At 43.7% G+C, this 27,496-nt stretch overlaps 1 protein-coding gene and 1 long non-coding RNA gene across 4 annotated transcripts in view; one reads left to right on the top strand and one right to left on the bottom strand.

Moving 5' to 3' along the window:
• The window catches only part of LOC137331258 (neprilysin-like), a 162,521-nt gene extending 152,123 nt beyond the window's left edge, over positions 1-10,398 (top strand). For all 3 annotated transcript variants that reach the window (XM_067994920.1, XM_067994918.1, XM_067994921.1), the window contains exons 21-23: positions 478-573; positions 2,454-2,530; positions 3,176-10,398. In XM_067994920.1, the coding sequence (XP_067851021.1) occupies positions 478-573; positions 2,454-2,530; positions 3,176-3,275 (273 nt within the window). In that variant the 3' untranslated portion in view covers positions 3,276-10,398. The remainder of the gene's footprint in view (positions 1-477; positions 574-2,453; positions 2,531-3,175) is intronic.
• Positions 463-27,496, bottom strand: LOC137331262 (uncharacterized). The gene is made up of 3 exons (XR_010965410.1): positions 27,396-27,496; positions 1,721-1,790; positions 463-1,030 (listed from the first exon to the last, which is right to left on the bottom strand). It is a non-coding gene; the product is annotated as an uncharacterized lncRNA (long non-coding RNA).

The raw sequence follows: 27,496 nt of genomic DNA, 5'->3' as shown, positions 1-27,496 counted from the left end.
CACTTTGCACTTCTTTGCGTTAAATTTCATCTACCACGTGTCTGCCCATTCCACCAGCCTGTCTATATCCTCTTGAAGTCTATCACTATCCTCCTCACTGTTCACTACACTTCCAAGTTTTGTGTCATCTGCAAATTTTGAAATTGTGCCCTGTACACCCAAGTCCAAGCCATTAATATATATCAAAAAAAAAGCAATGGTCCTAGCACTGACCCCTGGGGAACACCACTGTATACCTCCCTCCAGTCCAAAAAAACAACCGCACACCACTAGCCTCTGTTTCCTGTCACTTAGCCAATTTTGTATCTATGCTGCCACTGCCACTTTTATTCCATGGGCTCCAATTTCGCTGACACTTCGCTCTCCTGAAACTTTGATCAATCTCTCTCTCTTTCAGGCACAGGCTCGCTGTGCATTTCCAGCGTTCCCAATCTGTGCTGCAGTTTTTAATCTATTGCATTGAATGTATATTTTCAGGCTTATCAATTGCATGTGAAGAAAAGCGGGAAGGACGGCCTGCTCCCTGGGATTGACCTGAATCACAATCAGCTCTTCTTCCTGAACTTTGCCCAGGTGAGGCCAACTATTTTGTGCTTAATTTTGTTTTGCTTTGAAGCTATCTCAATAGAATTTAAACTTAACTGTGCCAACCTATGTGGAACAGGCTCGAGGGGCTTAATGGCCTACTCCGGTTCCTATGTTTCTTCAGTACTTGTGTCAGGAGATCAGCTACAAGCAAATTATGAGCAACTTAATTACGAGTGGCTCACTCCCCAAAGCCTCACCAACTACAAGGCTCAAGTCAGGAGTGCGATAGAATAATCTCCACTTGCCTGGAATGGGTGCAGCTGCAACAACACACAAGAAGCTCAACACCATCCAGGACAAAGCAGCCTGCTTGATCTGCAGCCCAGCCACCGCCCTAAACGTCCACTCCCTCCACCGCCGGCGCACAGTGGCTGCAGGATGCGCTGCAGCAACTCACCAAGGCTTCTTGGACAATGCCTCCCAAACCCGTGAACTTCACCACCTGAAAGGACAAGGGCAGCAGTCGTATGGGAGCACCATCACCTCCAAGTTCCCCTCTGAGTCACACACCATCCTGACTGGGACAAATGCCGCCGTTCCATCATGGTCGATGGGTCAAAGCTCTGTTACTCCCTACCTAACGGCACTGTGGGAGCACCTTCACCACACAGACTGCAGCCGCTCAAGAAGAAGGCCCACCACCACCTTCTCAAGGGCAACTAGGGATGGGCAATAAATGCCGGCCTCGCCAGCGACGCCCACATCCCAAGAATGAATTTTAAAAAACGCTGCAGTCCGTGTGGTGAAGGTTCTCCCACAGTGCTGTCAGGAGGGAATTCCAAGATCTTGACCCAGCGATGATGGAGGAACGGCCGATATACGTCCAAGTCAGGATGGTGTGTGACTTGGAGGTGAAAACTTGGGAAAAATACGAAGCAAAAAAGAATATTAATTGCTCTCAGTTATCAGGGGTTATATCTCAAGCAATACTTTAACCCACAGAATACATTTATTTTTCATTGTGGCTAGCTTTACAATAACAGGATTTAACTTCAATATTTATTTCTCTTCCTCTCTCCCCAAGAGCCCTTTGACTGGCAGTTTCAGCTGATTGCTGTCCACAGTATAATCATTTTATTGTTGGTTAGGGAACAACGTTGGAAAAATCTACACGTAGTGATTAAGAATTCACTTCATATTGCAGTCCAAAAATTGAAGTCCATTAAAATCCATGTCGGGATTTACAGCATCCACTTTATGCTCTGAAATACAAACATAAATACAGGGATTGGTAATAGCTAATTACTAATAGCTCTCACAGTTTGCATTTCTCACTAAGATGCAGAACTCATTTTTAATCGGTATTCATTAGCTTTCAAGAGATCTTCAAACATGCAATTAAGACTGCGATAGCTCTTTATTTTCATATTGAGAAGCCCATATTAACGGGAAAGTCCCACTCGGCAGGATACCATCAGAGAGAAAGGAATAAGAGAGAACCAGAGGGGAAATGAGGAATATTATTTTTTAGGCAGCGAGTTGTTATGATCTGGAATTCACTGCCTGAAAGGGCGGTGGAAGCAGATTCAATAGCAATTTTCAAAAGGGAATTGGATAATACTTGAAAAGGACAAAAAATTGCAGGGCTATGGGGAAAGAGTGGGGGGGAGTGGGACTAATTGGATAGTTCTTCCAAGGGCCAGCACAGGCATGATGGGCTGAATGGCCCCTTTCTGTGCTGTATTAATTCTATGATTCCATGAGAGTGAGAAGTATAAGCACAAATAGGACTGAGTGGCCTGGGCTTCAGCCAAGGCTCAGGAACCACTGTTTGGACCATTGTTATGTGGATACTGTGCTGTAGTTGTCAGTAAAGTTATTATGATGATGTGAATAATAATGACTATAACCCTTTGCTTTGTCAGGTGTGGTGTGGAATATATAGACCAGAGTATGCTGTCAACTCCATTAAAACTGATGTGCACAGCCCAGGCAAATTCAGGTGAGGGTTTTTGACCCTTCAAATTCCTTCATTTTGTTAAAAACACCCATAAACTATTCCAAGGCTCTCCTGGCCGGCCTCCCATTGTCCACCCTCCATAAACTTGAGCTCATCCAAAACTCTGCTGCCCATATCTTAACTTGCACCAAGTCCCATTCACTAATCACCCCTGTGCTTGCTGACCTACAGTGGCTCCTGGTTCACCAATGCCTTGAATTTAAAATTCTCATCCTTGCATTCAAACCCCACCATGGCCTCGTCCTTCCCTATCTCTGTAAGCACCTCCAGCGCTACAAGCCTCCGAGAACTCTGCTTTCCTCCAATTCTGGCCTCTTGCACATCCCCGACTTCCTTCGCCATGACATTGGCGGCCGTGCCTTCAGCTGTCTAGGCCCTAAGTACTGGAATTCCCTCCCTAAACCTCTCCGTCTCTCCACCTCTCTTTCCTGACAGGCTACCGATTCGCTATGTCCTGTTTTGCGCTAGTGACGTCGATCAGTTTCACCCCAGTGTCTTTGTATCCAAGTGTTATGGACCATGAAATGTGGGACAGGTTAGATGGATCAGACGGTCTTTTCCTGTCCATCATTCCTTATATGTTCATATGAAATAAATCTTGATTTTATTATTTCTCTTATATTACAGAGTTTTAGGATCTCTCCAGAACTTTGAAGAGTTCAGTAATGCTTTTCACTGCATAAAGAATGAGTATATGAACCCTGAAAAGAAATGTCGTGTTTGGTAGCCAAACTGTTCCTGCTGTACTTAAAACTGTTTAGAATGTCTTCTTCCAGGATTCGTAAGTGGATGAAACATTGAGCTGGGATGAATTACTTTGTACTTTGTATTGAGGATAGATCAATGCCCATTTCTGCTGGTACCTTGTATCAATCAAAATGCCCAAACTGCTAACACCCAACAAATGATTAGCAAAAACTGGAATTGGAAAAAAAAACATAATGGTAAGTGTAGCGACCGCATCGTAAGCCTTGGCTGCCTTAACATTGTGGCTTCAATAGCACGTAATCCCGATGGAAGATGAAGAATTGCTTACGTTCATTAGCTGTGCGCACCTAACGTAACTAAAATCACAGACTTAAAAGGTGGTTTAGGGAAGGTAAAGGGAAGGCAGTGATAATATTCGTGTTTTAACTGCTGACACTTGATACTGGTTAAGATTGAAAATGTTAGCCAGCTACCAGGTGCACTTGGTAAGTGAGTGGAGATGAATGCAAAATTGACAAGCCTAAAGTAAGACCAGAGATTAGAAGCCCCCCCCACCCACAGAGCGTAATAGACCTATTGTGAATTCCCATCAAAAGCAATTAATGCTGTGCCAATGAACACCTTTAATAAAGAGAGAATAAGAACAGGATTGAAAGTTATAAGGATAAACATAGAATTGATGATAGTCTATGGGACATGACCGTGAAGGTGCTCTCTCAGTTCCTGAGCTTCATTGTGCTGTCGAGCGATACGTGTAGAGCAGAGGTCGCGCATTTGTCTGCAATGATGGGAAGAAAAATCAGAGGGAAAGATGTCCCTAAACTACTTGTGCAGCTAGTTTTAGAGTGACCTTGGAAATGGCATCTGTGAAAGGCAATGCTCCTGGGCTGAATGATGTAAATTGTAATGGTGGGAGTTTCTGATCAGGGAGAAAGTTTATAGAGTTCGATCTCCTGAAAGTTTTACCCATTGTTATTCATCTCTCTTGATGCAAATTGTGGTTGGTCTGTTGACAGGAGTGGGCTTGATAAGCCAATTGGCATTTTATTCCTCCACTCTTGTCACATTTGACCAAGAGTCCACATATATGGAGAGAATGGTTCGTGCTTCTGTTAAAGAGAAAGAAAGTCTTGCATTTCCATAGCGCCTTTCACAACTTCAGGACATCCCAAAATGCTTTACAGCCAATGAGAAGTACTTTTGAAGTGCAGGAAACGTGGCAGCCAATTTACACACAGCAAGATCCCACAAACAGCAATGTGATAATGACCAGATAAATTGTTTTAGTGATGTTGGTTGAGGGATAAATATTGGCCAGGACCCAAAAATGTGAGTGTTGTGAAAACCACAATCAAACACTGATAAAGAATGATCGTATTTACTAAATCTGACTCTTCAGTATAGGAAAGGCCAAAAACATCCAATTTTTCGGAAATTGTTATTAAGTCTCATTTTTTTCCGTCATATTAGTGAGATATAATACAACCATTCTCGTTATAGCTCAGGGTATAAGTATTATATCACATAAAGTTAGCTGACCGTTATACATTAGGCACAATGTTAGAAGGTTAAACTGTTGGTGGAACCCTTTCTTACCATATAGCCATCTTAAGTGGTTCGAAAATCAGGGGCAGCCTGTGCACAGCTTTCTGACATGAGCTTCCAACAGGTGAGGCTGCCTGACAAACAGTGGAGATTTGTAAACTTAGCCCTACAATATGAAAGAATTTCATTCTACTCCTCCAAATGGTCAGAAACTTTTTTTAAAACTACCATTTTGAACCAGCCAGCACCACTAAAACAGATGATTTGGTCATTTATCTCAATGCTGTTTGAGGGATCTTGCCGTACGCAAATTGGCTGCTACGTTTCTTACATTACAACAGTGACTACATTTCAAGAATACTTCTTTGGCTGCATAGCACTTTGGAACTTCTTGTGAAAGGCACTATATAAATGCAAGTCCTTTCTTTCCAAATCTTTCTTTAACATTGTTCTTCACCCCAGCAATTTGCCAGAGACTGGGCAAGTGATTATTTGAAATGAGTGATTTGCTCTGTTTCAGATCAATTAAGAACGCAGCATTTTTACAACATCCAGGACCATTTTATGCAAAAATTGTAATACCTGGAACGACAAATCACTCCACATATGGCAAGCGTAGAATCATGGGATTTGCCCCTGGATATTGCCCCACCACAAATCACTTGCCCTATACATGGCCTGAAGCTACCTGTTCAAGGAGCCTACAGGGAAGCCAATCTAAAGACATTTCACCAAAGCTAGCCTTTAAATAAAAAGCCCTCCAAAATTTAAGTATAACATTTGCATCTCACCAACTCTTCCCTACTTTCGTACTGAAAGTGTCTATTTTATATGTAATTTGATTAGTTGTGACACCTTCTGAACTGGGTCAAATATCAATCCCCCTCCCTGCCCTCCTCCTTACCCTGATACCAGTTCGCACAGTGCTTGTTTCCAGAACTGTTCTTTGACTTTTCCCTCCGCCCTTTAGAAAAGTAACAATGGTCTGTTCTTAGTAAACTATAAGATGGCGACCGACCAGCTAAGATGCGAGTAGAACAGAAATCAAAAGGATAGATAGAAAGAAAAGTACCAGAAATCTGAAATTAAGAAAAAACAGAGAATGCACAGCAAGTCAGTCAGCTTCTGAAAGAAAAAGATACGTTGATATCTTGAGCGGGACTTCTCATCACAACCGTGACATTCCGATGAAGAGTCCCAGCCCAAACATTAATCTCTTTCTCTTTCAAATGCATTTGCACCATTTTTTGTTTTTATTTAAGAAATCACAAGGTAGATGCTTTAAATTCAGCATACTAATATACCAAGAGTGAAACTCTATTTTAATAGGGGTTTTTTTTCGAAGCTGTTAGTTCTGCTGAATACCTGTTCTTGCAATGGCACTGACTTTGTGGGGTCATGCAGTATGGGTTTGAGGGCAGTAATTGCAATGGATGCTGTTCTTGTACAATGATTAACGCGCTGATACCAAGTGCCTCTCTGCGCTACCCTGGTGCATGTATTAACCGGTTTAGTATTTGAAACCGACTAACATTTGCATCAAAAACAGCACGGAGTGGATTTTTGCTACCAGCCGTTAAGTGTTCGCACAAAAGCAGCGGAGATCATCATTTCTACTCTCTGATGTAGCTATTTAATTTAATTTGGGGGGGACAGACGAGGAAAGTTTTCTCTTAATAAATCTCACAGGAACAGCAATGCAGTCAGTAAAGGGCAATAAATTTTCCAACGTATTCCGCGGGCTAAATTTCGGGGAGGCCCCCCGTCGTCAGCAGGGCCTCACACGCGACCGGCGGGTTCAAGAAACCGCGGGTGCATTTTACCCGCACGTTTTTCCTCCAGTGAATTGAACGCCCAGAAAGCTGCAGTCAGCACGCCAGCAATTCTGCGATTTCCCCCGACCAGCTGCGAACCAAATTCACCATCGCTCGCAAACGGATGGAGACTGCTGACATTTTCTGGGTTGTACCTCATACCTTAAGAATTCATAACGTCATTTTTTTTCTTCAATGAAACTCTATGATGGGGGTCACTAACAGCAATCGGGCCCTGTGAACATTTGATTTTATAAATTGAATTTAAGTCATCTAATGCTGTGTAGGAAAATAAAACAGGTTTTTTTTTTGCCCCCTTTTGGTAAATATTTGCTAGAACTTGAATTTGCTCTATGTGATCCCAAAGAATCTGTTGCTAGGAACTATGGACCCGATTTTCAAGGTCTTTGTGCCACTGTTCATTATTATACATCATTTTGTCAGCCCTGTTTTCCAGAGGCGCCAAAACTATGGCTTGACACATCCGCAAGATGTTCATTTTGGTGCACAATTAAATGAAAGTCACTGCAAACCATAACTGTGAGAGAATTTAGTGTAATACCCTGCTCTCCAATGTTGTTTTAAAATTCTCATCCGTGTTTTCAAACCCCTCCATGGCCTCGCCCCTCCCTATCTCCGTAACCTCCTTCAGCCCGACAACCCTCCGAGATCTCTGCGTTCCTCCAATTCTTGCTCCTTGTGCGTCCCCGATTTTCATCACTCCGCCATTAGCCCTGTGCCTTCAGCTGCCTAGGCCCTAAGCTCTGAAATTCCCTCCCTAAACCTCTCCGCCTCTCTACCTCTCCCTCGTCCTTTAAGACGCTCCTTAAATCCTACCTCTTTAACCTGTTCTAATACCTCCTTATGTGGCTCAATGTCAAATTTTGTTTGATAATACTCCAGTGAAGTGCTTTGGAACATTGCACTACGTTGAAGGTGCTATATAAATGCAAATTGCTTTTATCCCCTACACTCCTCCCCTAGAGGCTGAAGAATGCAAGACAGCCAACTAGTTCTTCGCCCAACTGGCTGTTCTTCACGCATAAGCCTCGCTGATGAATGAGGCAAACTTTTTGAATAGGCAGGGCATGAGAGCCAAGCCCAATCCCATCCCCACCGCATTCACACTTGGGACACTTTCCAGAATAGAGAATCAATCGGGAGTGAGAAGCCAGGCAGATTTCTTTTCTTTGTTATTTTAGCTCAGTTTCCTTCTCCTGCTTCAAAGTCCACTGAAACCAAATGCACTGCTTCGGCTGACTAAGCAGAGGTCACATCTGGGGTCCATTCCTGTTCTGTGCGAGCTGCGCGTTACATCACATAATGCAGTTACCCGCTGAGCTATGTAGATATATAGGAGCCCCCATGGAGTCCCTAAAATTGGCCCCATCGCAACTCATTATGCAGCTCACAGCATGAGCTCACAGCTAGTACCCGTTCAGTCCAACGAATGGCACCAAAGTAGCTTCACTCCTCCGCGGACTGTGTTTTTAATAATTGGCATGTTCAGTTTCACCCACGATTTCCGTGAAATTGCCACTTGCTCTGCTGTTTTCCTTAACTCTCTCCCAGCTGGCAGATGCAATTGGCGTAGGGAATTCACAGCAAATTCGCATTTTACCTGATTATTCTGCATATATTTCGGTCATTGTAGAACATGGTGTGTTCACGCCAACTCTGAGAAATAATCGGATTAGCAGATCAAAGCAATGCAGGGGTGTTTGCAAATCCCAACTCTGTCATATCAGTGGAGAAAGTCAAGTGAGCACAAAGTCAACCCAAAGTCTGGCCCAGAGTTCCAGTGGACATCCTACAAAGTTGTATATTAAGAGATTTTATTTACAACAAAAACAAACTGAAAATGTTTAGCTGATTTACAAATAAGACATTTTTTTGTAGTCGTAATAAAAATGATTTCAAAATAAAGCGTTGAATGTTACTGATTTTCTAGATTAAACATTTCTTATAAATGATACATGGAAAACAGATATGGTTTCCTACTGTGTTATTGATTAAATAATTGTTGCTATATACTACACCAAAGATTTTCATATCTACTGTAACTATTGAGTACTTCTAGTGAGTACCTCTAGGTTATGTACAGTTGCCGTGCCAATCATTCATTGATCTTTTCTAACTTATGCCCATTTCCAGTCATTAGCCTGCCCATTAATACTGGCAGTGCCAGGTTATTCTTCCACTTTACAACCATGTTGTTGCTTCCCATGTCCAGAGATTAACAATTAGTTGGCCATTACCAGTTTCAAACAGAAATCTGTCCCTGCTAACTGGAAAGGACAAGACTAATATATCACTTGACTAACAGTCTTACAGTCTTGGCTCCTTCAAGAAGGACAACTTGGTACAAAGATGCTTTGTCCCGATGGCAATTTAATTATTGGATCTTGGCTAAGCTAGAAAGGGTTAAAGATGTTGCTTTAAATATACCCTTGTTTGTAATCTGCCTTAACTCTTTAACCCATGGATTTGCATATCGGTGGAATTTTTGTTCTCCACGAGCAAAAGGGGAAACTGGAGACATCTGACTTGGTTTTGAGATGGTGTTCAATAATGTGCCACTCAATCCGAACACTGAGAGAACCAGATCAGAATGTACTAAAATGGTGTGGCATAATGTAGTAGCTATTTTAAGCCACTGTGCATAAAAGGGCCTGTGTGCTAAGGTTTGGCATTTGGTTGAAACTACAATGGGGAGATGTGCATTTTACTGCAATATGGCTGAAATTCAATGGCTCAGGGAGGTGCTGTTAGTCTCCTGCCCTAACTCTGACGGCAGTCCAGCGGAACACCCAGGGAAACGGTGCAGATCCACTTAAGATGTTTCCAGGAGTTTCCTCAGTGATTTCTGCCCACTCCTGATAAGGTAAATGACGGATCGGCGTGGTGACTTCCCGTTCCTGATCCACAGTTGGCACCCGACATTTGTGCGGCAGCTGGTATGCTGGATGAGTGGAGACATACCAGCCTCCTGACGGCCATTTGTGTACCCCACCAGTGAGGACCAGGTTAGGCAAATGACCTCGACCCCTGAAGGCCACCAGGATTTTTTTTGTAAACAGTTTTGGAGATTGCCCCCCTTGCGCAGGGAGCTGATAGGTTGCAATTCTCACCCAATCCATAAGAAAATTCGAAGCATATGTATTTGGTGATTGCATGAAAACAAATGGAAAGAATAGGCCTTATGGATAGACAACATCTTTGCTCAATGGACATTTGCCTTAGGGAGGCCCTAACTGAGAGTTAATAACATCCTTTATCCTGTTCTGTATAAACATTCTTGAGTGGTTTGCTTATATTTCCATGAAAGAACTTTTATAGTTTCTAAATAATTGTATTTTTGGGGAACATAACATGCTTGGTTCAAAATACATTGAAAATATCCCTAAAGAGCCCAAAGGATATTAGTTATTTGAATTGAGACTATCATTTTTATCTGTATTTTTTCACACTACATGCTTTATGTATTAACATTGATTTAAATATCATGTTTATTTGGGACAGTTCTAGTTTGGAAAGAGAGGCCTCTGAGTCTTGAACAAAATGAAGCTTTATTGAGGGAATTGCCTGAGGTTAAAGAATTAAAGAGATTTCAAAAGACTGTACATAAAGGTTTGATAATGAATCCTCCATTGTATGTTTGATATTTAGTTATTTTTTAGTTTTTCTCCTGTTGTGACTAAAATATTTGGAAATCAAAAATTAAGCCACCATTTTCTGTAATTTGTTTTGTTTATGAAATCAATAAAATGCTTCAAAATGTAATTTGCTTCTTTTTTTTTTTGGTCCAATTTACAACACTAACATCACATCATTTATTTTACTACTACTATCATGGAAGCATTTGATTGAAGAATTCCAATCGGAAGATCCTGATGCGATGACTATTTCCCATGTAGGTCGACATTCCAAGTACTGTCTTGGAAAATGAGGCCAGATGGTAAGGGTACTGAAAGCTGTGACAATTCTGTTTCCAGACGGAAAAAGATCCAAGTAAGTTAGGGTTCATGTGAAAACACATGAACCCTGACTTGTGCCGACTACATGTAGTAGAATTGTCGGGATGCAGATATAAGAGAAAAATAATTTGAGAGGTGCACTACTTTTAGCCCTCTTTCAGCTCCAATGGGAAAGAGCAAAATTTAATGTATTCACTTAAAGGCCCAGAATTTGCCGTTATTAATATGTAAATCGTCCAGCAACTTGTGTGGTGAGGAAGCAATACCCCGTGAATTGCGAATCGTCACAAATTGCTGTACGATTTCCGCCACTCCACCATTTGCCTCGTGAAAATGGCAGCTCGCCCCGTCAACCTCTGAGTTTCATGAAGTTGCTGCATTTGCGCATTAATTGCCAATTAAACTCGCCGCAGAAATTTAGGGCCAGTACTTAAGTGACTTCTTAATGAGGAGATTTATGTTCCTGCAATACCAATCAACCTCTCCGTCCCAGAAAGGGAACAGTTTAAACTATGGCGTCTTATTCCTGCAGGTAATAAATTGTTGTTAGAGATTTTTTAAATTTTAAATGTAATAATTTTTTTGTTACTGTTCCTTTGAGTTTCTTTTTTCTCTCTCTTAATCCAATCTTTCCCTCTCTTTTTGTACCTGATGTGACTTTAATTCACCCTCCTTCTCCATTGTTCCTCTGTCTCTTTCTCAATCCTAAATCTCATTGGTTGAGGAGATAGTCTGTTGGTCCCATCGTTCGCCAAGATCCCAGTTGCCCTGTTGCCCTCGCCATGCCGTAATCAGCTCGCACTTCCAGCAAATTATAGGGCAAAATAATTTGAGCTTAAGGGTGAAGGAAAATGTCTAACTAACGGGTCATGCTGTGAGATGTCCTGCTCCATCAAAATCTGGGCCACGTTAACTTAAATCACTTCCCTTGTGCCTTGACCCCTTTGTTTTGAGTTTTGATAGCTTTGGGAATCCCGAGTGGAGCTGCATTCTTGGAACTTACTGCTATTGTCCAATTATACAACCCTTCAAGAGCACTCCACTTATTTCATCCTTTCACCAAGAGCAACCTCACATATGAGCAGACCTATATAGAAAAATTGTGCCCAAAGTAGAATGTTTAAGCATGTACAAGACATTTATCGAATATAGGAAGGATAATGTATCGTGTCAGCTTGACTCAGTTGGTAGCACTCTTGCCTCAGAGTCAGAAATATGTCATCATTTAGGTGAGATGTTAAACTGAGCTCCTGTGTGCCCAGAGTTTCCATTGGACATTAATGGTCTCAAAGCACGATTCAAAGAAGATCAGAGAGTTGTCTTAGCCAACATTCTTCCATCAATTAACACCACTGAAAACAGATTAACTGGTCATGCACCTCATACGAACATACATATGAATTAAGAGCACAGTAGGCCATTCGGCCCCTCGAGCCTGCTCTGCCATTTGATAAGATCATGTGACCTCAACCCTACTTTCCCATCTACCTACTATAACCTTTGACTCCCTTGTTAATCAGGAAATTATCTAACTCAGCCTTAAAAATATTCAATGACCCTGCAGCAACCAACTGCACACAGCAAGATCCCACAAACATCATCTGCTCTTTGTGGGATCCTGCTGTGTGCAATTGGTTGCTGCCTAAAATTGAAAGCATAAAGATGTAATATTTGGAACATGAAAGGACATTAGACCCAACAAGACTGTCCCTTTGTAATAGATATCAACCCCAGCAACCCAACTTCTCACCATATCCAACAGTCATTTCTCTCTCCAGAATCACCTCTACAGTAATTGGTTCTTGAAACCATCTATAGTGTCCACATCAGTGGCTGTCCCTGGTAAATTATTAAACCCATTTCGGGTCTAAAAAAAGATTTTGCCTGCTTCCCTTCTTACTTCCAATTTTCAACTTGTATCCCGTGATGAGATCCTATCATCACAAGAATCATCATACCATTTCTTTCTCTAGCTCATTCTAAACTGTGGAAATCCTCTCTCTCTTTCCTTCCTCCTACAAGCTATGAACTTTGGCAACTCAAGCCAAGAGTTAGCCAGCCATTATTTCTTGATTTCTCTTCTCCTCTTTCCTATTCATTTTGACCTTGATGGTGTCCTGCATTACGGGGCTTGGCCCTTCACCAAGGTTTCTCAAAAGGAAAAAAAGAGCTAATTTTAGAGTGAAATCTGCAGGATTACATTAATCAGCCAGGATTGATTATGCCAAGAAGGAAGGAGTGATTACACTGACCTGTGGTTAGACTGCTTTTTTTAAAATTCATTCATAGGATGTGGGCGTTGCTGGCAAGGCCAGCATTTATTACCCGTCCATAATTACTTATAAATAAATGTATCCAAGTCAGCATATTATACATCCTTTTTGAAACTAAGCATATTCCAGCTAGATATAATTATCTTCTAATACTGAATATCTGCTTTTAGTTAATAGAAGGTGGGAGGAGAATTTGGTGAATTTCTACTAACAATTATTCCTTGAATCAATCAGTAAGCTTTTTTATACAGTTAGTATTTCAGAGGTATCCTAAATATGCCAACAAATTTCTTCCTTATAATTACATTATGCCATAGTAAACATAACAATTGGGAATAGTGATCCTTTCTCAAAAGATTCTGGGGGTTATATTGAATAATCCCTGAAAACAGGCACTGGGATCGCGGTGCACGATTAACCCGCACCCATTGGTTGCGATGCAGGTAGTACGTAACATTCGAGCTGCCTGAAGATTTCAATGATAGCTGCGTGCAGCCAGTGCTACCTGCGCTGTTAATTGGCTGCATGCATCAGCAGGGGGACCCCAATATCAGGAGTGGAAAACACTACCTAAAGGCAGTCTGCACCTCTTAAAGGGGAGGTGCACTGTGGCTGCAGGAAGTGGTGGAATTCAATTGTGCGGTGAATCTGTGCTGCAACATATTGAGGAATGGCTGTGCCTGCGAGAGAGCGTGCACCAAGGCTCTCAGATGATGCACTAGCGGTCGTAATCAGCTCGCACTTCCAGCAACTTATTGAGCTTAAGAGTAAGGGGAAAAAATTTAACTAATGGGGCTTGCTGTGAGATGCCCCACTCCATCAAAATCAGGGCCATGTGAACTTAAATCACTTCCCTTGTGTCTTGACCCCTTTGTTTTGAGTTTTGATAGCTTTGGGAATCCTGATTGGAGCTCCTTTCTTGGAGCTTACTGCTATTGTCCAGTCATACAACCCTTCAAGATCACACCACTTATTTCATCCTTTCACCAACAGCAACCTCACGTATGAGCAGACCTACATAGAAAACTTGCGCCCAAAGTAGAATGCTTAAGTATGTACAAGGCATTCATCATACATAGGAAGGATAATGTATCGTGTCAGCTTGACTCAGTTGGTAGCACTCTTGCCTCAGAGTCAGAAAAGTGTCATCATTTAGGTGAGATGTTAAACTGAGCTCCTGTGTGCCCAGAGTTTCCATTGGACATTAATTGTCTCAAAGCACGATTCAAAGAAGATCAGAGAGTTGTCTTAGCCAACATTCTTCCATCAATTAACACCACTGAAAACAGATTAACTGGTCATGCACCTCATTTGCTATTTGTGGGATCTTGCTGTGTGCAATTGGTTGCTGCCTAAAATTAAAGGCATAAAGACATAATATTTGGAATATGAAAGGACATCAGCCTGTCCCTTTGTAATAGATATCAACCCCAGCAACCCAACTTCTCACCATATCCATCAGTCGTTTCTCCCTCCAGAATCACCTCTACAATAATTGGTTCTTGAAACCATCTATAGTGTCCACATCAGTGGCTGTCCCTGGTAACTTATTCAACCCATTTCGGATAAAATAGGTTTTGCCTGCTTCCCTCTTACTTCCAATTTTCAACTTGTATCCCGTGATGAGATCCTATCGTCACAAGAATCATCATACCATTTCTTTCTCTAGCTCATTCTAAACTGTGGAAATCCTCTCTCTCTTTCCTTCCTCCTACAAGCTATGAACTTTGGCAACTCAAGCCAAGAGTTAGCTAGCCATTATTTCTTGATTTCTCTTCTCCTCTTTCCTATTCATTTCGACTTTGATGGTGTCCTGCATTACGGGGCTTGGCCCTTCACCAAGATTTCTCAAAGGAAAAAAAAAAGCTAATTTTAGAGTGAAATCTGCAGGATTACATTAATCAGCCAGGATTGATTATGCCAAGAAGGAAGGAACGATTACACTGACCTGTGGTTAGACTGCTTATAAATAAGTATGTCCAAGTCAGCATATTATACATCCTTTTTGAAACCAAGCACATTCCAGCTAGATATCATTATCTTCCAGTACTGAATATCTGCTTTTAGTTAATAGAAGATGGGAGGAGAATTTCTGCTAACAATTATACGTTGGATCAATCATTAAGCTTCTTTATACAGTTAGTATTTCAGAGAGGTATCCTAAATATGCCAACAAATTTTTTCTTATAATTACATTGTGCCATAGTAAACATAACAATTGGGAACAGTAGTCCTTTCTTTCTCAACAGGGGCTGAGATCAGGGTGCACGATTAACCTGCACTCATAACATTCGAGCTGCCTGATAATTTAAATGATTGCTGCGTGCAGCCAGCGCTACCTGCGCTGTTAATTGGCTGCACGCATCAGCAGGGGGCCCCAATATCGGGAGCGGCTAGCACTACTTACAGGCAGCCTGCACCTCTTAAAGGGCTGCAGGAAGTGGTGGAAGTCAGTTCTGAAGTGAATCTGTGCTGCAATACATTGAGGAATGGCTGCACCTGCGAGAGAGAGCGTGCACCAAGGTTCTCGGATGATGCGCAAGAGGCCTTGGTCGAAGAGATGGACAGAAGGAGGGGCATCCTATATCCACAGTGGGGCAAGAGGACCTCCAGACATATGCTCAAGAGGCAGTGGGAGGAAGTGCCGGACGAGGTCAATGCCAGGAGCATAGGGCCAAGAGCTTGGATGCAGTGCAGGAAGAAGTTCAATGATTTGACACGAGTGGTCAAGGTGAGTGAGTTCAACTGTCAAGAAGCATATCCTATCGACTGCACCACTGGCCTCATCTACTGCTCCACGCACTACATCCCCCATCACCCACCTAACAACAAACTCTTTCAGTCAGTACTCAACTATTCCAATCAGCTGCTTCATCATACCCTCACACGTTACCATTGATCCAAGTCACACACCCTCAACTCTCAGTTCACACACACTGGCAGCTAGTCAACCATGACATCCACATAAGAACATACGAAATAGGAGCAGGAGTAGGCCATACGGCCCCTCGAGCCTGCTCCGCCATTCAATCAGATCATGGCTAATCTTCGACCTCAACTCCACTTTCCCGCCCGATCCCTATATCCCTTGATTCCCCTATAGTTCAAAAATCTATCTATCTCAGCCTTGAATATACTCAATGACTCAGCATCCACAGCCCTCTGGGGTAGAGAATTCCAAAGATTCACAACCCTCTGCTTGAAGAAATTCCTCCTCATCTCAGTCTTGTATGGCCGACCCCTTACTCTGCGACTATGTCCCCTAGTTCTAGACTCTCCTGCCAGAGGAAACAATGGGGGTGATTTTAAACCCCAAGAACGGGTGGGTTGGGGGCGGGTGGGAGTTGAAAACAGTTGTTTTTTGGGTTGCGACTGCAACCCAGCTTTATTTCCGTGTTTAACATCGGTGCGGAAAAGTACAGGCTTCCCACTGGGAATACCAAGTCCAAAAGTTTTGTGGTTGCCATCCGAAAAAACAACTGTTTTCAACTCCCACCCGCCCCCAACCCACCCTTTGTTCGGGTTTAAAATCACCCCTAATTCTCAGCGTCTACCCTGTCAAGCCCCCTCATAATCTTATATGTTTCAATGAAATCACCTCTCATTCTTCTAAACTCCAGACAGTCTGGGCCCATTCTATTCAACCTTTCTTCATAGGACAACCCTCTCATCCCAGGAATTAATCCAGTGAACCTTTGTGGCACCGCCTCCAAGGCAAGTATATCCTTCCTTAGAAAAGGAGACCAAAACTGTACACAATACTCCAGGTGTGGTCTGACTAAAGCCCTGTAAAACTGTAGTAAGACTTCCTTACTCTTGTATTCCAACCCCCTTGCAATAAAGGCCAACATGCCATTTGCTTTCCTAATTACTTGCTGTACCTGCATACTAACCTTTTGTGTTTCTTGTACAAGGGCACCCAAGTCTCTCTGAACACCAACATTTAATAGTTTCTCACCATTTAAAAAATATTTTGTTTCTCTATTCTTCCTACCAAAGTGAATAACCTCACATTTCGCCACATTATACTCCACCTGCCACCTTCTTGCCCACTCACTTAGCCTGCCTATATCTCTTTGCAGACTCTTTGTGTCCTCCTCACAGCTTACCTTCCCACCTAGCTTTGTATCATCAGCAAACTTGGATACAATACACTCGGTCCCTTCATCTAAATCATTAGTATAGATAGTAAATAGCTGAGGCCCAAGCACTAATCCTTGCAGCACCCCACTAGTTACTACCTGCCAACCCGAAAATGACCTGTTTATCCCTACTCTCTGTTTTCTGTCCTTTAACCAATCCTCTATCCATGCTAATATATTACTCCCATCCCATGAACCCTTACCTTGTGTAACAACTTTTTATGTGGCACCTCATCGAATGCCTTTTGAAAATCCAAATATACTAAACCCACTGGTTCCCCTTTATCTACCCCTTTATCTATCCTCAAAAAACTCTAATAGATTTATCAAACTCAATTTCCCAAATCACCCAAACACTTTGCAGGAAACTCACTGACACACTTCCCTCTTTCTTGTAGGAGAAGGTGGCACATAACAGTAGGCAGCAAGAAAGAACTGGAAGAGGACAAGCGAGCCTACACGTCCTAACTCCCATAGAATCATAGAATCATAGAATGGCTACAGCACGGAAGGAGGACATTCAGCCCATTGAGCCCGTGTAGGCTCTCTGCAAGAGCAATCCAGCTAATCCCACTCTCCCGCCCTTTCCGTGTGGCCCTGCAAATTTTTTCCCTTCAAGTACTTATCCAATTCCCTTTTGAAAGCCACGATTGAATCTGCCTTGCTTTTGTACTCTATGCCTCTATTTATAAAACCCAGGACCCTGTATGCTTTCTTAACCTTTTTCTCAACCTGCCCTCCCACCTTCAACGCCCTGTGCACATATACCCCCAGGTCTTTCTGTTTCTGCACCTCCTTTAGAATTGTACCCTTTAGTTTATATTGCCTCTCCTCGTTCTTCCTACCAAAATGTATAATTTCGCACTTCTCTGCGTTAAATTTCATCTGTCCATTCCACCAGCCTGTCTATATCCTCTTAAAGTCTATCATTATCCTCCTCACTGTTCACTACACTTCCAAGTTTTGTGTCATCTGCAAATTTGGAAATTGTGCCCTGTACACCCAAGTCCAAGTCATTAATATATATCAAGAGAAACAGTGGTCCCGGTACCGAGCAATGGGGAACACCACTGTATACCACCCTCCAGTCCGAGAAACAACCATTCACCACTACCCTCTGTTTCCTGTCACTTAGCCAATTTCCTATACTTGCTGCTACTGCCCCTTTTATTCCATGGGCTTGAATTTTGCTGATAAGCCTATTATGTGACACTTTATCAAACGCATTTTGGAAGTCCATATTCACCACATCAACGTCAAAATCCTGGAACTCCCTTCCTAACAGCACTGTGGGAGAACCGTCACCACACGGACTGCAGCAGTTCAAGAAGGCCGCTCACCACCACCTTCTCAAGGGCAATTAGGGATGAGCAATAAATGCCGGCCTCGCCAGCGACGCCCACATCCCATGAACGAATAAAAAAAGAATTGCCCTCATCAACCCTTTCTGTTGACTCATCAAAAAACTCAATTATGTTAGTTAAACACGATTTGCCTTTAACAAATCCATGCTGGTTTTCGTTAATTAATCCACACTTGTCCAAGTGACTGTTAATTTTGTCCAGGATTATTGTTTCTAAAAGTTTCCCCACCACTGAGGTTAAACTGACTGGCCTGTAGTCGCTGGGTTTATCCTTACACCCTTTTTTGAACAAGGGTATAACATTTGCAATTCTCCAGTCCTCTGACACCACCCCTGTATCTAAGGAAGATTGGAAGATTATGGCCAGCACCTCTGCAATTTCCACCCTTGCTTCCCTCAGCAACCTAGGATGCATCCCAACTGGACCGGGTGACTTATCTACTTTGAGTACAGCCAGCTCTTTTAGTACCTCCTTTAAATCAATTTTTGGTCCAGCCGGTATCTCAACTACCTCCTCTTTTACTGTGACTTTGGCAGCATCTTCTTCCTTGGTAAAGACAGATGCAAAGTACTCATTTAGTACCTCAGCCATGCCCTCTGCCTCCATGAGTAGATCTCCATTTTGGTCCTAATCGGCCCCACCCCTCATCTTACTACCCCTTTATTATTTACATACCTATAGAAGACTTTTTGATTCTTTTTTATGTTAGCCGCCAGTCAATTCTCATACTCTCTTTTTGCCCCTCTCATTTCCTTTTTCACTTCCCCTCTGAGCTTTCTATATTCAGCCTGGTTCTCACTTGTGTTATCAACCTGACATCTGTTATACGCTCCCTTTTTCTTCTTCATCTTATTCTCTATCTCTTTTGTCATCCAGGGAGCTCTGGCATTGGTTGCCCGGAATGTACTTAGACTGTATCCAAACCATCTCCTCATTAAAGGCCGCCTATTGTTCGATTACAGTTTTGCCTGCCAATCTTTGATTCCAATTTACCCGGGCCAGATCCGTTCTCAACCCACTGAAATTGGCCCTCCTCTAATTAAGTATTTTTACTCTAGATCGCTCCTTGTCCTTTTCCATAGCTAATCTAAACCTAATGATATTATGATCACTGTTCCCTATATGTTCCCCTACTGACACTTGCTCCATTTGATCCACCTCATTCCCCAGAACCAGAACCAGCAATGCCTCCTTCCTCGTTGGGCCGGAAACGTACTGATCAAGGAAATTCTCCTGAACACACTTCAGAAATTCTCTGCCGTTTACACTATTACTATCCCAGATTACTCTATGGTTCTTGCACCTCTCTGTAATTTCCGAGCAAATTTGTTCCACTATATCCTTCCCACTAGTTGGTGGCCTATAGAATACACCCAGTAGTGTAATGGCACCTCTATTGTTTCTTAACTCTAATCAAATAGATTCTGTCCATGACCCCTCCAGGACATCCTCTCTCTCCAGCACTGCAATATTCTCCTTAATCAAAACTGCCACCCACCTCCTTTCTTTCCTTCCCTATCTTTCCTGAACACCTTGTATTCAGGAATATTTAGTACCCAATCCCGCCCTTTTTTGAGCCAGGTCTCCGTTATCACCCAACATCATATTCCCATGTGACTATTTGCGCCTACAGCTCACCGACCTTGTTTACTACGCTTTGTGCGTTTACACACGTGCACTGTAAACCTATCTTCGATCTTCTTGTACTCTCTCTTAGTCTGATCCCACTGAATACCGTTCTATTTCTTACTCCAGTGCTATCTGACTCTCACAATCCTTTGTGCACCTTGTTTCTCCTTTCCAATGCTACATCCTGGTGCCCGTCCCCTGCCAAAATAGTTTAAACCCTCCCCCACAGCAATAGTAAATCTCCCCGCAAGGACATTGGTCCCAGCTGTGTTGAGGTGCCACCCGTCCGGCCTGTACAGGTCCCGCCCCAGAACTGGTCCCAATGCCCCAGGAATCTGAAGCCCTCCCTCCTGCACCTTCTCTCCAGCCACGCATTCATCTGCTTTATCCTTCTATTTCTATACTCACCAGCACTTGGCACCAGGAGCAATCTGGAGATTACTACCTTTGAAGTCCTGCTTATTAATCTCTTTCTTAGCTCCCTAAAATCTTCCTGCAGGACATCATTCCTTTTTCTACCTATATCATTGGTACTGATATGGACCACGACCTCTGGCTGTTCACCCTCCCCCTTCAGAATGTTCTGCAGCCACTCAGTGATATCTTTGACCCTGACACCAGGGAGGCAACATACCATCCTGGACTCACGTCTGGAGCTGCAGTCTGTCTGCTCCTCTAACTATTAAATCCCCTATCACTATTGCTTTCCCGATCTATCTCCTCCTCCCCGCCTGTGCAGCTGAGCCACCTGCGGTGCCATGGACTTGGCTCTGGCCATGGAGGAGACATCATCGGAAGGGCCATCACTGAGGCCATGGCCACTGGCGGTGCTGGAGGGATCGATGATGAGGGTCTCTGCAGACCTAATCCTCTTCTTCTCTTCCCACTTCTCCCTCATCCCACAATCTTTTCTGACTCACATGCTGCAGGTGCTGTGAGCACGCAGGTCTTACTCTCTCTTCTCCTCTCACCACAACTCAGCCTGTGTTCCCTTGTCATTTCGGATGCCCAAGAACTGGAACCTGCCCGGTCAGAAGAGGCAGAGGAAGGAGACAGTGATGATGAAGATACACTTGCTTCCACCAGCGCGTAGTTTAGAGGTTAGGTTAGAGGGGGAATCTGCCTGTGTTGAGACACCGGGCACAAGTGCACAGGAGCCGGGGCGGGGGGAACAGATACTGCAGGTGCCAGCTCACCAGCACACTAGTTCTGCTGCAGAGGAGTCAGATGATGACTTCGATGGGCCAGGCTACAGAAGAAGGCTGATGGGCATAAACAAGCAAATGCCTGGTGCACTGGAAAGCCTGCCAGAAAGCCTGCGCACAATGTCAAGGAGCATGGAGGAGTCCAGCTCCAGCTTGGCACAGGGCAGAGCTTGGAGTCCATCCTTTCCCACATGGAATGGGTGATCACCTCCATCAGCACCCCTGTGGAACCCACCATGATACAGCATCTGATGACCGATTGTCACAGCTTCCATTGCAGCACAAACCTCGACCATCAAAGGTCTGACTGCTGCATTTGGAGCTCAGACTGCTGCTATCGTGGCTCTGGGTCCCACTGTTGGAAGGGGTTTCAAGGGCGTCAAAGCAGTCCAGCAATCTGTTCTCCAGAAGATCACCAGGATTGCTGAGGTGCCGCCCCAGGACAATGGCAGTGGCACCTTGAAAGATGAACCTGCCGTCCTCTCTCAGGATGACAGCATTCCTGCTCCCACCCCTGCCACTCCACCAGTGCACTTGCTGTTGCCTGTCAGCTAGCCAGGCCAGACTGCTGCAGCCCAGGCCGAGATGGTGCCATCTGAAGCCGGGCCATCTCGGCCTAAAACTGCTGGAGAACTTCCTCCTAGGCCATTTGCATTCGCCTCAATTGAAGGTCAGCAGCCTTCCAGCACCCATGCTCCAGTCACTGTGGATACAACTTTTAGGAGCACTAGGATAGCTAAAGGGACACGAACGATAGGCACTAAGGGAATGCACAAGGGTCAATAGTCTCATTTTGCTTGCCTCATTTCATGTGTTAATTTATAAATGTGGATTTGAATTTGTATTTGTTTTTATTTCTGCCATGAGCTGAGGGAGGAAGCAATGTGTAATCATAAGGAGGATGATTTGATGGTCACGTGAGAGAGGAAAGGTAAGGAGTGTGGGACTGTTGGTGAATGAGGAGGTGTTGTTAAGGTTACTGGTATTGCTCGTTAATAATCTGATCCTTGTAGCCTCCCTGCCTCTTCCTCCACATCCTGCTCCACTTCCTCCTCCGTCTCTTCCTCCTCCTCTTCCCTCTTCTAGCAGTTTGTCCTGCTCTGCGTGGCCTCTCTTCATTCTCCCAGACATGTTCAATTCCCAGAGGAAGCCCTAGCAGGCCACCCGTGTCTGAAAGCAGCTTTTTTCAGCACACTATTTCAAAAGCCACTAACAGTTCTACAAGACCAGCCAGACCAGTCTCTATAGAATATCGCAACTACAGCCAAGTATAGGAAACTTCCAACAACTTGTACAATCGCACCAGCAGCCAGAAAAAATAATCCAGCAACTAACTTGTAACTCCTGCCTGATCTTTTTAAATAGCGCTAGTGAGGGGGTTGCGGGGGGTCCTTCATGCCGTTTAAGTCCTGTTCAGCCGTGTGAGGTTAAGGCCGGGCGCTGGCTGGAGTGTGGAGTTCCAAAATGTCGCCGGCTGCTTCAAATCAGCTTTGCACACTGATTTGCGTCATAATCTCTCTACGCTACATGCTGCCGGCTGCGGGCACGCAAACCCCTTTACCAAGATGGCGCCCTGCGCACTCCACATCGGAAGTGTGCGTGCGCATCTCGGACACCATTTTCACGGCTTAGCTGTCCACGTAGCACCTACAAAATAAGCGCTACATGGCCCAATTTCGCCCCCACTGTGTTTAAAGGGGTAGAGTATCAATGGCAATCTGTCTTTTTGTAAATGGATGGGGGCACAATTATACAATTGGTAAGTTATTATAATTTATTATCCTTATCTGAATTTTAAAGGATGGCTCCAGGGTAAATAGAACCATAGAAAAGATACAGCACAGAAGGGGGCCATTCGGCCCATCATGTCCGCATCAGCTCGAAGAACAGGTGCCCATTCTAATCTCACCTTCCAGCACCCGGTCCGTAGCCCTGCAGCTTACAGCACTTTAGGTGCAGGACCAGGTACTTTTTAAAAGAGTTGAGGGTCCCTGCCTCTACCACCAATTCGGGCAGCAAATTCCATACACCCACCACCCTCTGGGTAAAAAAGATTTTCCTCATGTCCCCTCTAATCCTTCCACCAATCAGCTTAAATAGATGTCCTCTAGTTCTTGAACTCTCCTCTAGAGGAAACAGGTGCTTCCTGTCGACTCTATCTGGGCCCCTCATAATTTTGTACACCTCAATCAATCACCTCAGCCTCCTCTGTTCCAAGGAAAACAACCCCAGCCGATCCAATCTCTCCTCATAGCTGCAATTTTCAAGCCATGGCAACATTCTTCTAAATCTTCCCTGCACTCTCTCCAGAGCAATTACATCCTTCCTGTAATGTGGTGACCAGAACTGCGTACAATATTCCAGCTGTGGCCTTACCAGCATTTTGTACAGTTCCATGATTACAGCCCTGCTTTTGTATTCTATACCTCGGCTAATAACGGAGAGCATTCCGTATGCTTTCTTCACAACCTTATCTACCTGTACTGCCACCTTCAGGGACCTGTGCACATGCACTCCAAGGTCTCTCACTTCCTCTACCCCTCTCAATATATTCCCGTTTACTGCGTATTCCCTTTTACTATTTGCCCTCCCTAAGTGCATTATCTCACACTTCTCCGGGTTGAACTCCATTTGCCACTTTTCCGCCCACTCCACCAGCCCATTTATATCTTCTTGGAGTCTACAGCTATCCTCCCTTATGACTTTACCCCCACCCCTCCAGGCTCCAACCGTGGATGAATGAACCTATCCAGTGAGTAACTGAGCCATGTAGACCGGGAAGGTCCCAGGTTTGATTCCTGGTCTGCACCGGGATGGCTGATCTCAGTCACAGCTACATGTGGTCTCTGCAGCCCTTGGGATAGGGAGGAAAAATTAGCCAAGGTTCCGATTGCTAATTGTCATCCATTGAAGGTATGGGTGTCGTAGACATTGGGTGAGGACAAAACCAGGCTGGAATGAGATGATATCATAGATGAATAGGTAACTAAAGAGCAAATTGGGAAGTGTAATAAGAAGAAACTGCAAAACGCGATTCATTGAATGCGAACGAGAGGAAATTGCTTAATTGAGTTGGATCATTCCCTGAGCATCTCACCGATACAGGTTATCTTTTTGCCTTCCTTTCCTGAGGGGTGCTGACTCATTCTGGGGTACAGTTTTCTGGGTCTCAGTTCCCCCCGCCTTCAATACTTCACCCAAATGGTCACTCTTCTAGTACAAGCCTGCACATTGAGCAGGGGTAAGTCAGTTGACCATGCGAGCATCTGAACTAAGGCTGATCCTCTCCTGACCGGACAGCCAAACACACACTTTCAAGCAGGATTTACTGGATAATTATCAGCAGAGGGAATCACGGGCAAATTCCCTATGGGGAACGTGGCTGATTGCAGCTGTCCCATGGCCACCCTGGTTCTGCTCAGCTAACTCAGCATAGATGGAACCTGGGACTTCCCTGGTCTGTAGGCTTCAGTTCTATCCAACCCTATGCATCAATTTTACCAAATATGCCATCACAGAGCTCAGGTTTATTGATATTTGACAAAAATCTTTCAATACAGAATTTTTAAGACAGTCGTGGAAAACAAAGCATAGTTCCTCTTCCCTACTTGGTATTCATTCAGTCATTCAATAAATCATTTCTAATTCCTGCTGTGGCAGAAAACCAACACGAAATTAAAAACAAATAGCTTACACAGGAATATAAGTGAAGCAACACAAAGACCATAATTAACTGACAGGAGCACACTGGATCAATTATGCATTTTGTACAAAACATTAATGCCTTCTTACGCTTTAAAAACAATTAAGAACACATCTATTAGCAGTCTGTAAAAACAGGGAAGGATAAATATGCAAGCAATTACTCTTCTGCTACATGCTTCAGAGACACTGTGAGACAGACTTTTCCTTTGATATTTACTGATGAGAAACTAATTAGAAAGCTGTGGCAGTAAACATTTTGAGCTGAAGGACATTTCAAGACTTCGAACATTGTTGGTAATTCAATGACTAACTATAAGTTTGCATTTCGCAGTGAAACCATTGGAACTATCGAATTCTCTTTTTATGAGGCGTTTACCCTGTTGCGCACAGCACTGTGTTTGCCTCTCGATGGACAGTTAAGTTTCTTATGGTGGTAATTTTGTGGTAAACCCATCACCCCACTGCTCGCTGACCTATATTGGCTCCTGGTCTTGCAAAGCCTCAATTTTAAAATTCTGGTTCTTGTTTTCAAATCCCGACACGGCTCGCTCCTCCCTATCTGCGTAACCTCCTCCAGCCCTACAATCCTCTGAGCTCTGCACTCCTCCCAAATTCTGACCTCTTGCGCATCCCCGATTTTCATTGCTCCACCATTGGCAGCCGTGCCTTCAGCTGCCTAGGCCCTAAGCTCTGGAATTCTCTCACTAAACCTCTCCACCTCTCTACCTCTCCTCATTTAAGGCGCACCTTAAAACCTACCTCTTCTGACCAAGCTTTTGGTCACCTGTCCTAATATCTCCTTATGTGGCTCGATGTCAAATTTTGTTTCCTAATGCTCCTCTGAAGCTCCTTGGGACGTTTTACTATGTTAAAGGCACTAAATAAATGGAAGTTGTTGCTGTAAACATAGTGGGCCAGATTGTGCTGTGAAACTAATGGTGAGGCTCACACGCTCACCGTTATATATGGACAACAGCTTCCGGAGAGCGGAGATGTGCAGTTAAACTTGGAAATTGGGAAGTTGCTGTCGGAGATGCGTTGCCCCTCCTTAAACTGCACGAAAATGTCACCTCACCATCCGGCTCTCCATTCAAATGAATTGAACAGTGTGAAGTTGCTGCACTGACGTTGCAGAACAGACTAAACTCACCAGAAAAAGTTAGGGCTTGTCTCAACTGACACAAGGAGCCTGCCTTGCCCCCATTTAAAGAGGGGGTAAAGAAATGCCTTTTCCACTCGGGATCACGCTGTTTATAAAAAGTTTTTAAAAGTTTATTTACAATTAAACTAATTTTCTATATTTAAGAGGTCATTTGAAGACTCCATTCAGCTCTCTGTAAGACTCCTGGCAGTTTATTGTCCCATGTGATCAGATCTTTTCTTGCACGATTCCAAACGCTGCTCAGCTGCTCTGTAGAGGATGCCGCGCTGTATTGAGCTCCCGGTGACAGGAACTTGCCATACAATAGCCCACGGAAAGTCTATGGGCAAGTGCAGGGGCCGTTCGTGCGCCACTCAGTGGAAAACCCAGCCCAGTAAGTTTCTAGAACTGTGATGGCATGCTAATTTTTGCTTTTGGATTGGTATCCACTGCTTTGGAATTTCACACAAGGAGGTCTCCAATGGCTTTATGAGTAAATACCTTTACCGAGCTTGGGGGGTCATTTTAACTTTGATCGCCGGGCGATAAACGATCGATAGTGGATCGGTCGCTAGTTTTACACTCCGCCCAACTTTCTTTCGAAGTCAGTGGGACATAAAACTGGGCCTGGTGTAAAATGAGCGGCCAATTCGCATTAAACCTGTTTTTTGCCCGATGATAAAAGTTAAACTTACTCCCGCTGAGTCACAAAAAAAAAAGCAGGAACACCTCAGGGTGATCTCGGGCTGGGGATTAGTGGGCAGTACAATAGGCCAGAGCCTTCACTGGCCGATGAAGATGTTGGGATGTGTATTCTTGTAGAATCATAGAATCTTACAGCACAGAAGGAGGCCATTTGGCCCATCATGGCTCTTTGATAGAGTTATGCAATTAATCCCATTCCCCTGCTCTTTCCCCGTAGCCCTACAATTTTCTCCCCTTCAAGTATTTATCCAATTCTCTTTAGAAAGTTACCATTGAATTTGCCTCCACCACCCTTTCAGGCAGTGTGTTCCAGATCATATCAACTCGCTGCATAAAAAAAATTCTCCTCATCACACCTCTGCCAATTACCTTAAATCTGTGTCCTCTGGTTACTGCCCCTTCTGCCAGTAGAAACAATTTATCCATATTTACTCTATCAAATCCCTTCATTTTGAACTCTTCTATTAAATCTCCCTTTAACCTTCTCTGCTCTAAGGAGAACATTCCCTTGTGTGTATATATATATATGTATATACTATAGACAAAGGCTACAGTTCCTGTGCCTATAGGCCAAGGATGAGCTTGAGATCCGGAGTCAAACACTTTTCTTGTTTATTAAAGATTAAATAATATTCTCACCGCCAACACCGAGATCATAAATATTCTTTTCTGTAGAAGAACGCATGTCGCATCTGGTTGAGCCCAACCATCTTGCCTCTCTTTCTCTCTCTCCTCCTCCT

This window comes from Heptranchias perlo, chromosome 13 (assembly GCF_035084215.1).
Source record: "Heptranchias perlo isolate sHepPer1 chromosome 13, sHepPer1.hap1, whole genome shotgun sequence".
Taxonomy (NCBI): domain Eukaryota; kingdom Metazoa; phylum Chordata; class Chondrichthyes; order Hexanchiformes; family Hexanchidae; genus Heptranchias; species Heptranchias perlo.
This window is presented reverse-complemented; position numbering and strand designations above follow the sequence as displayed.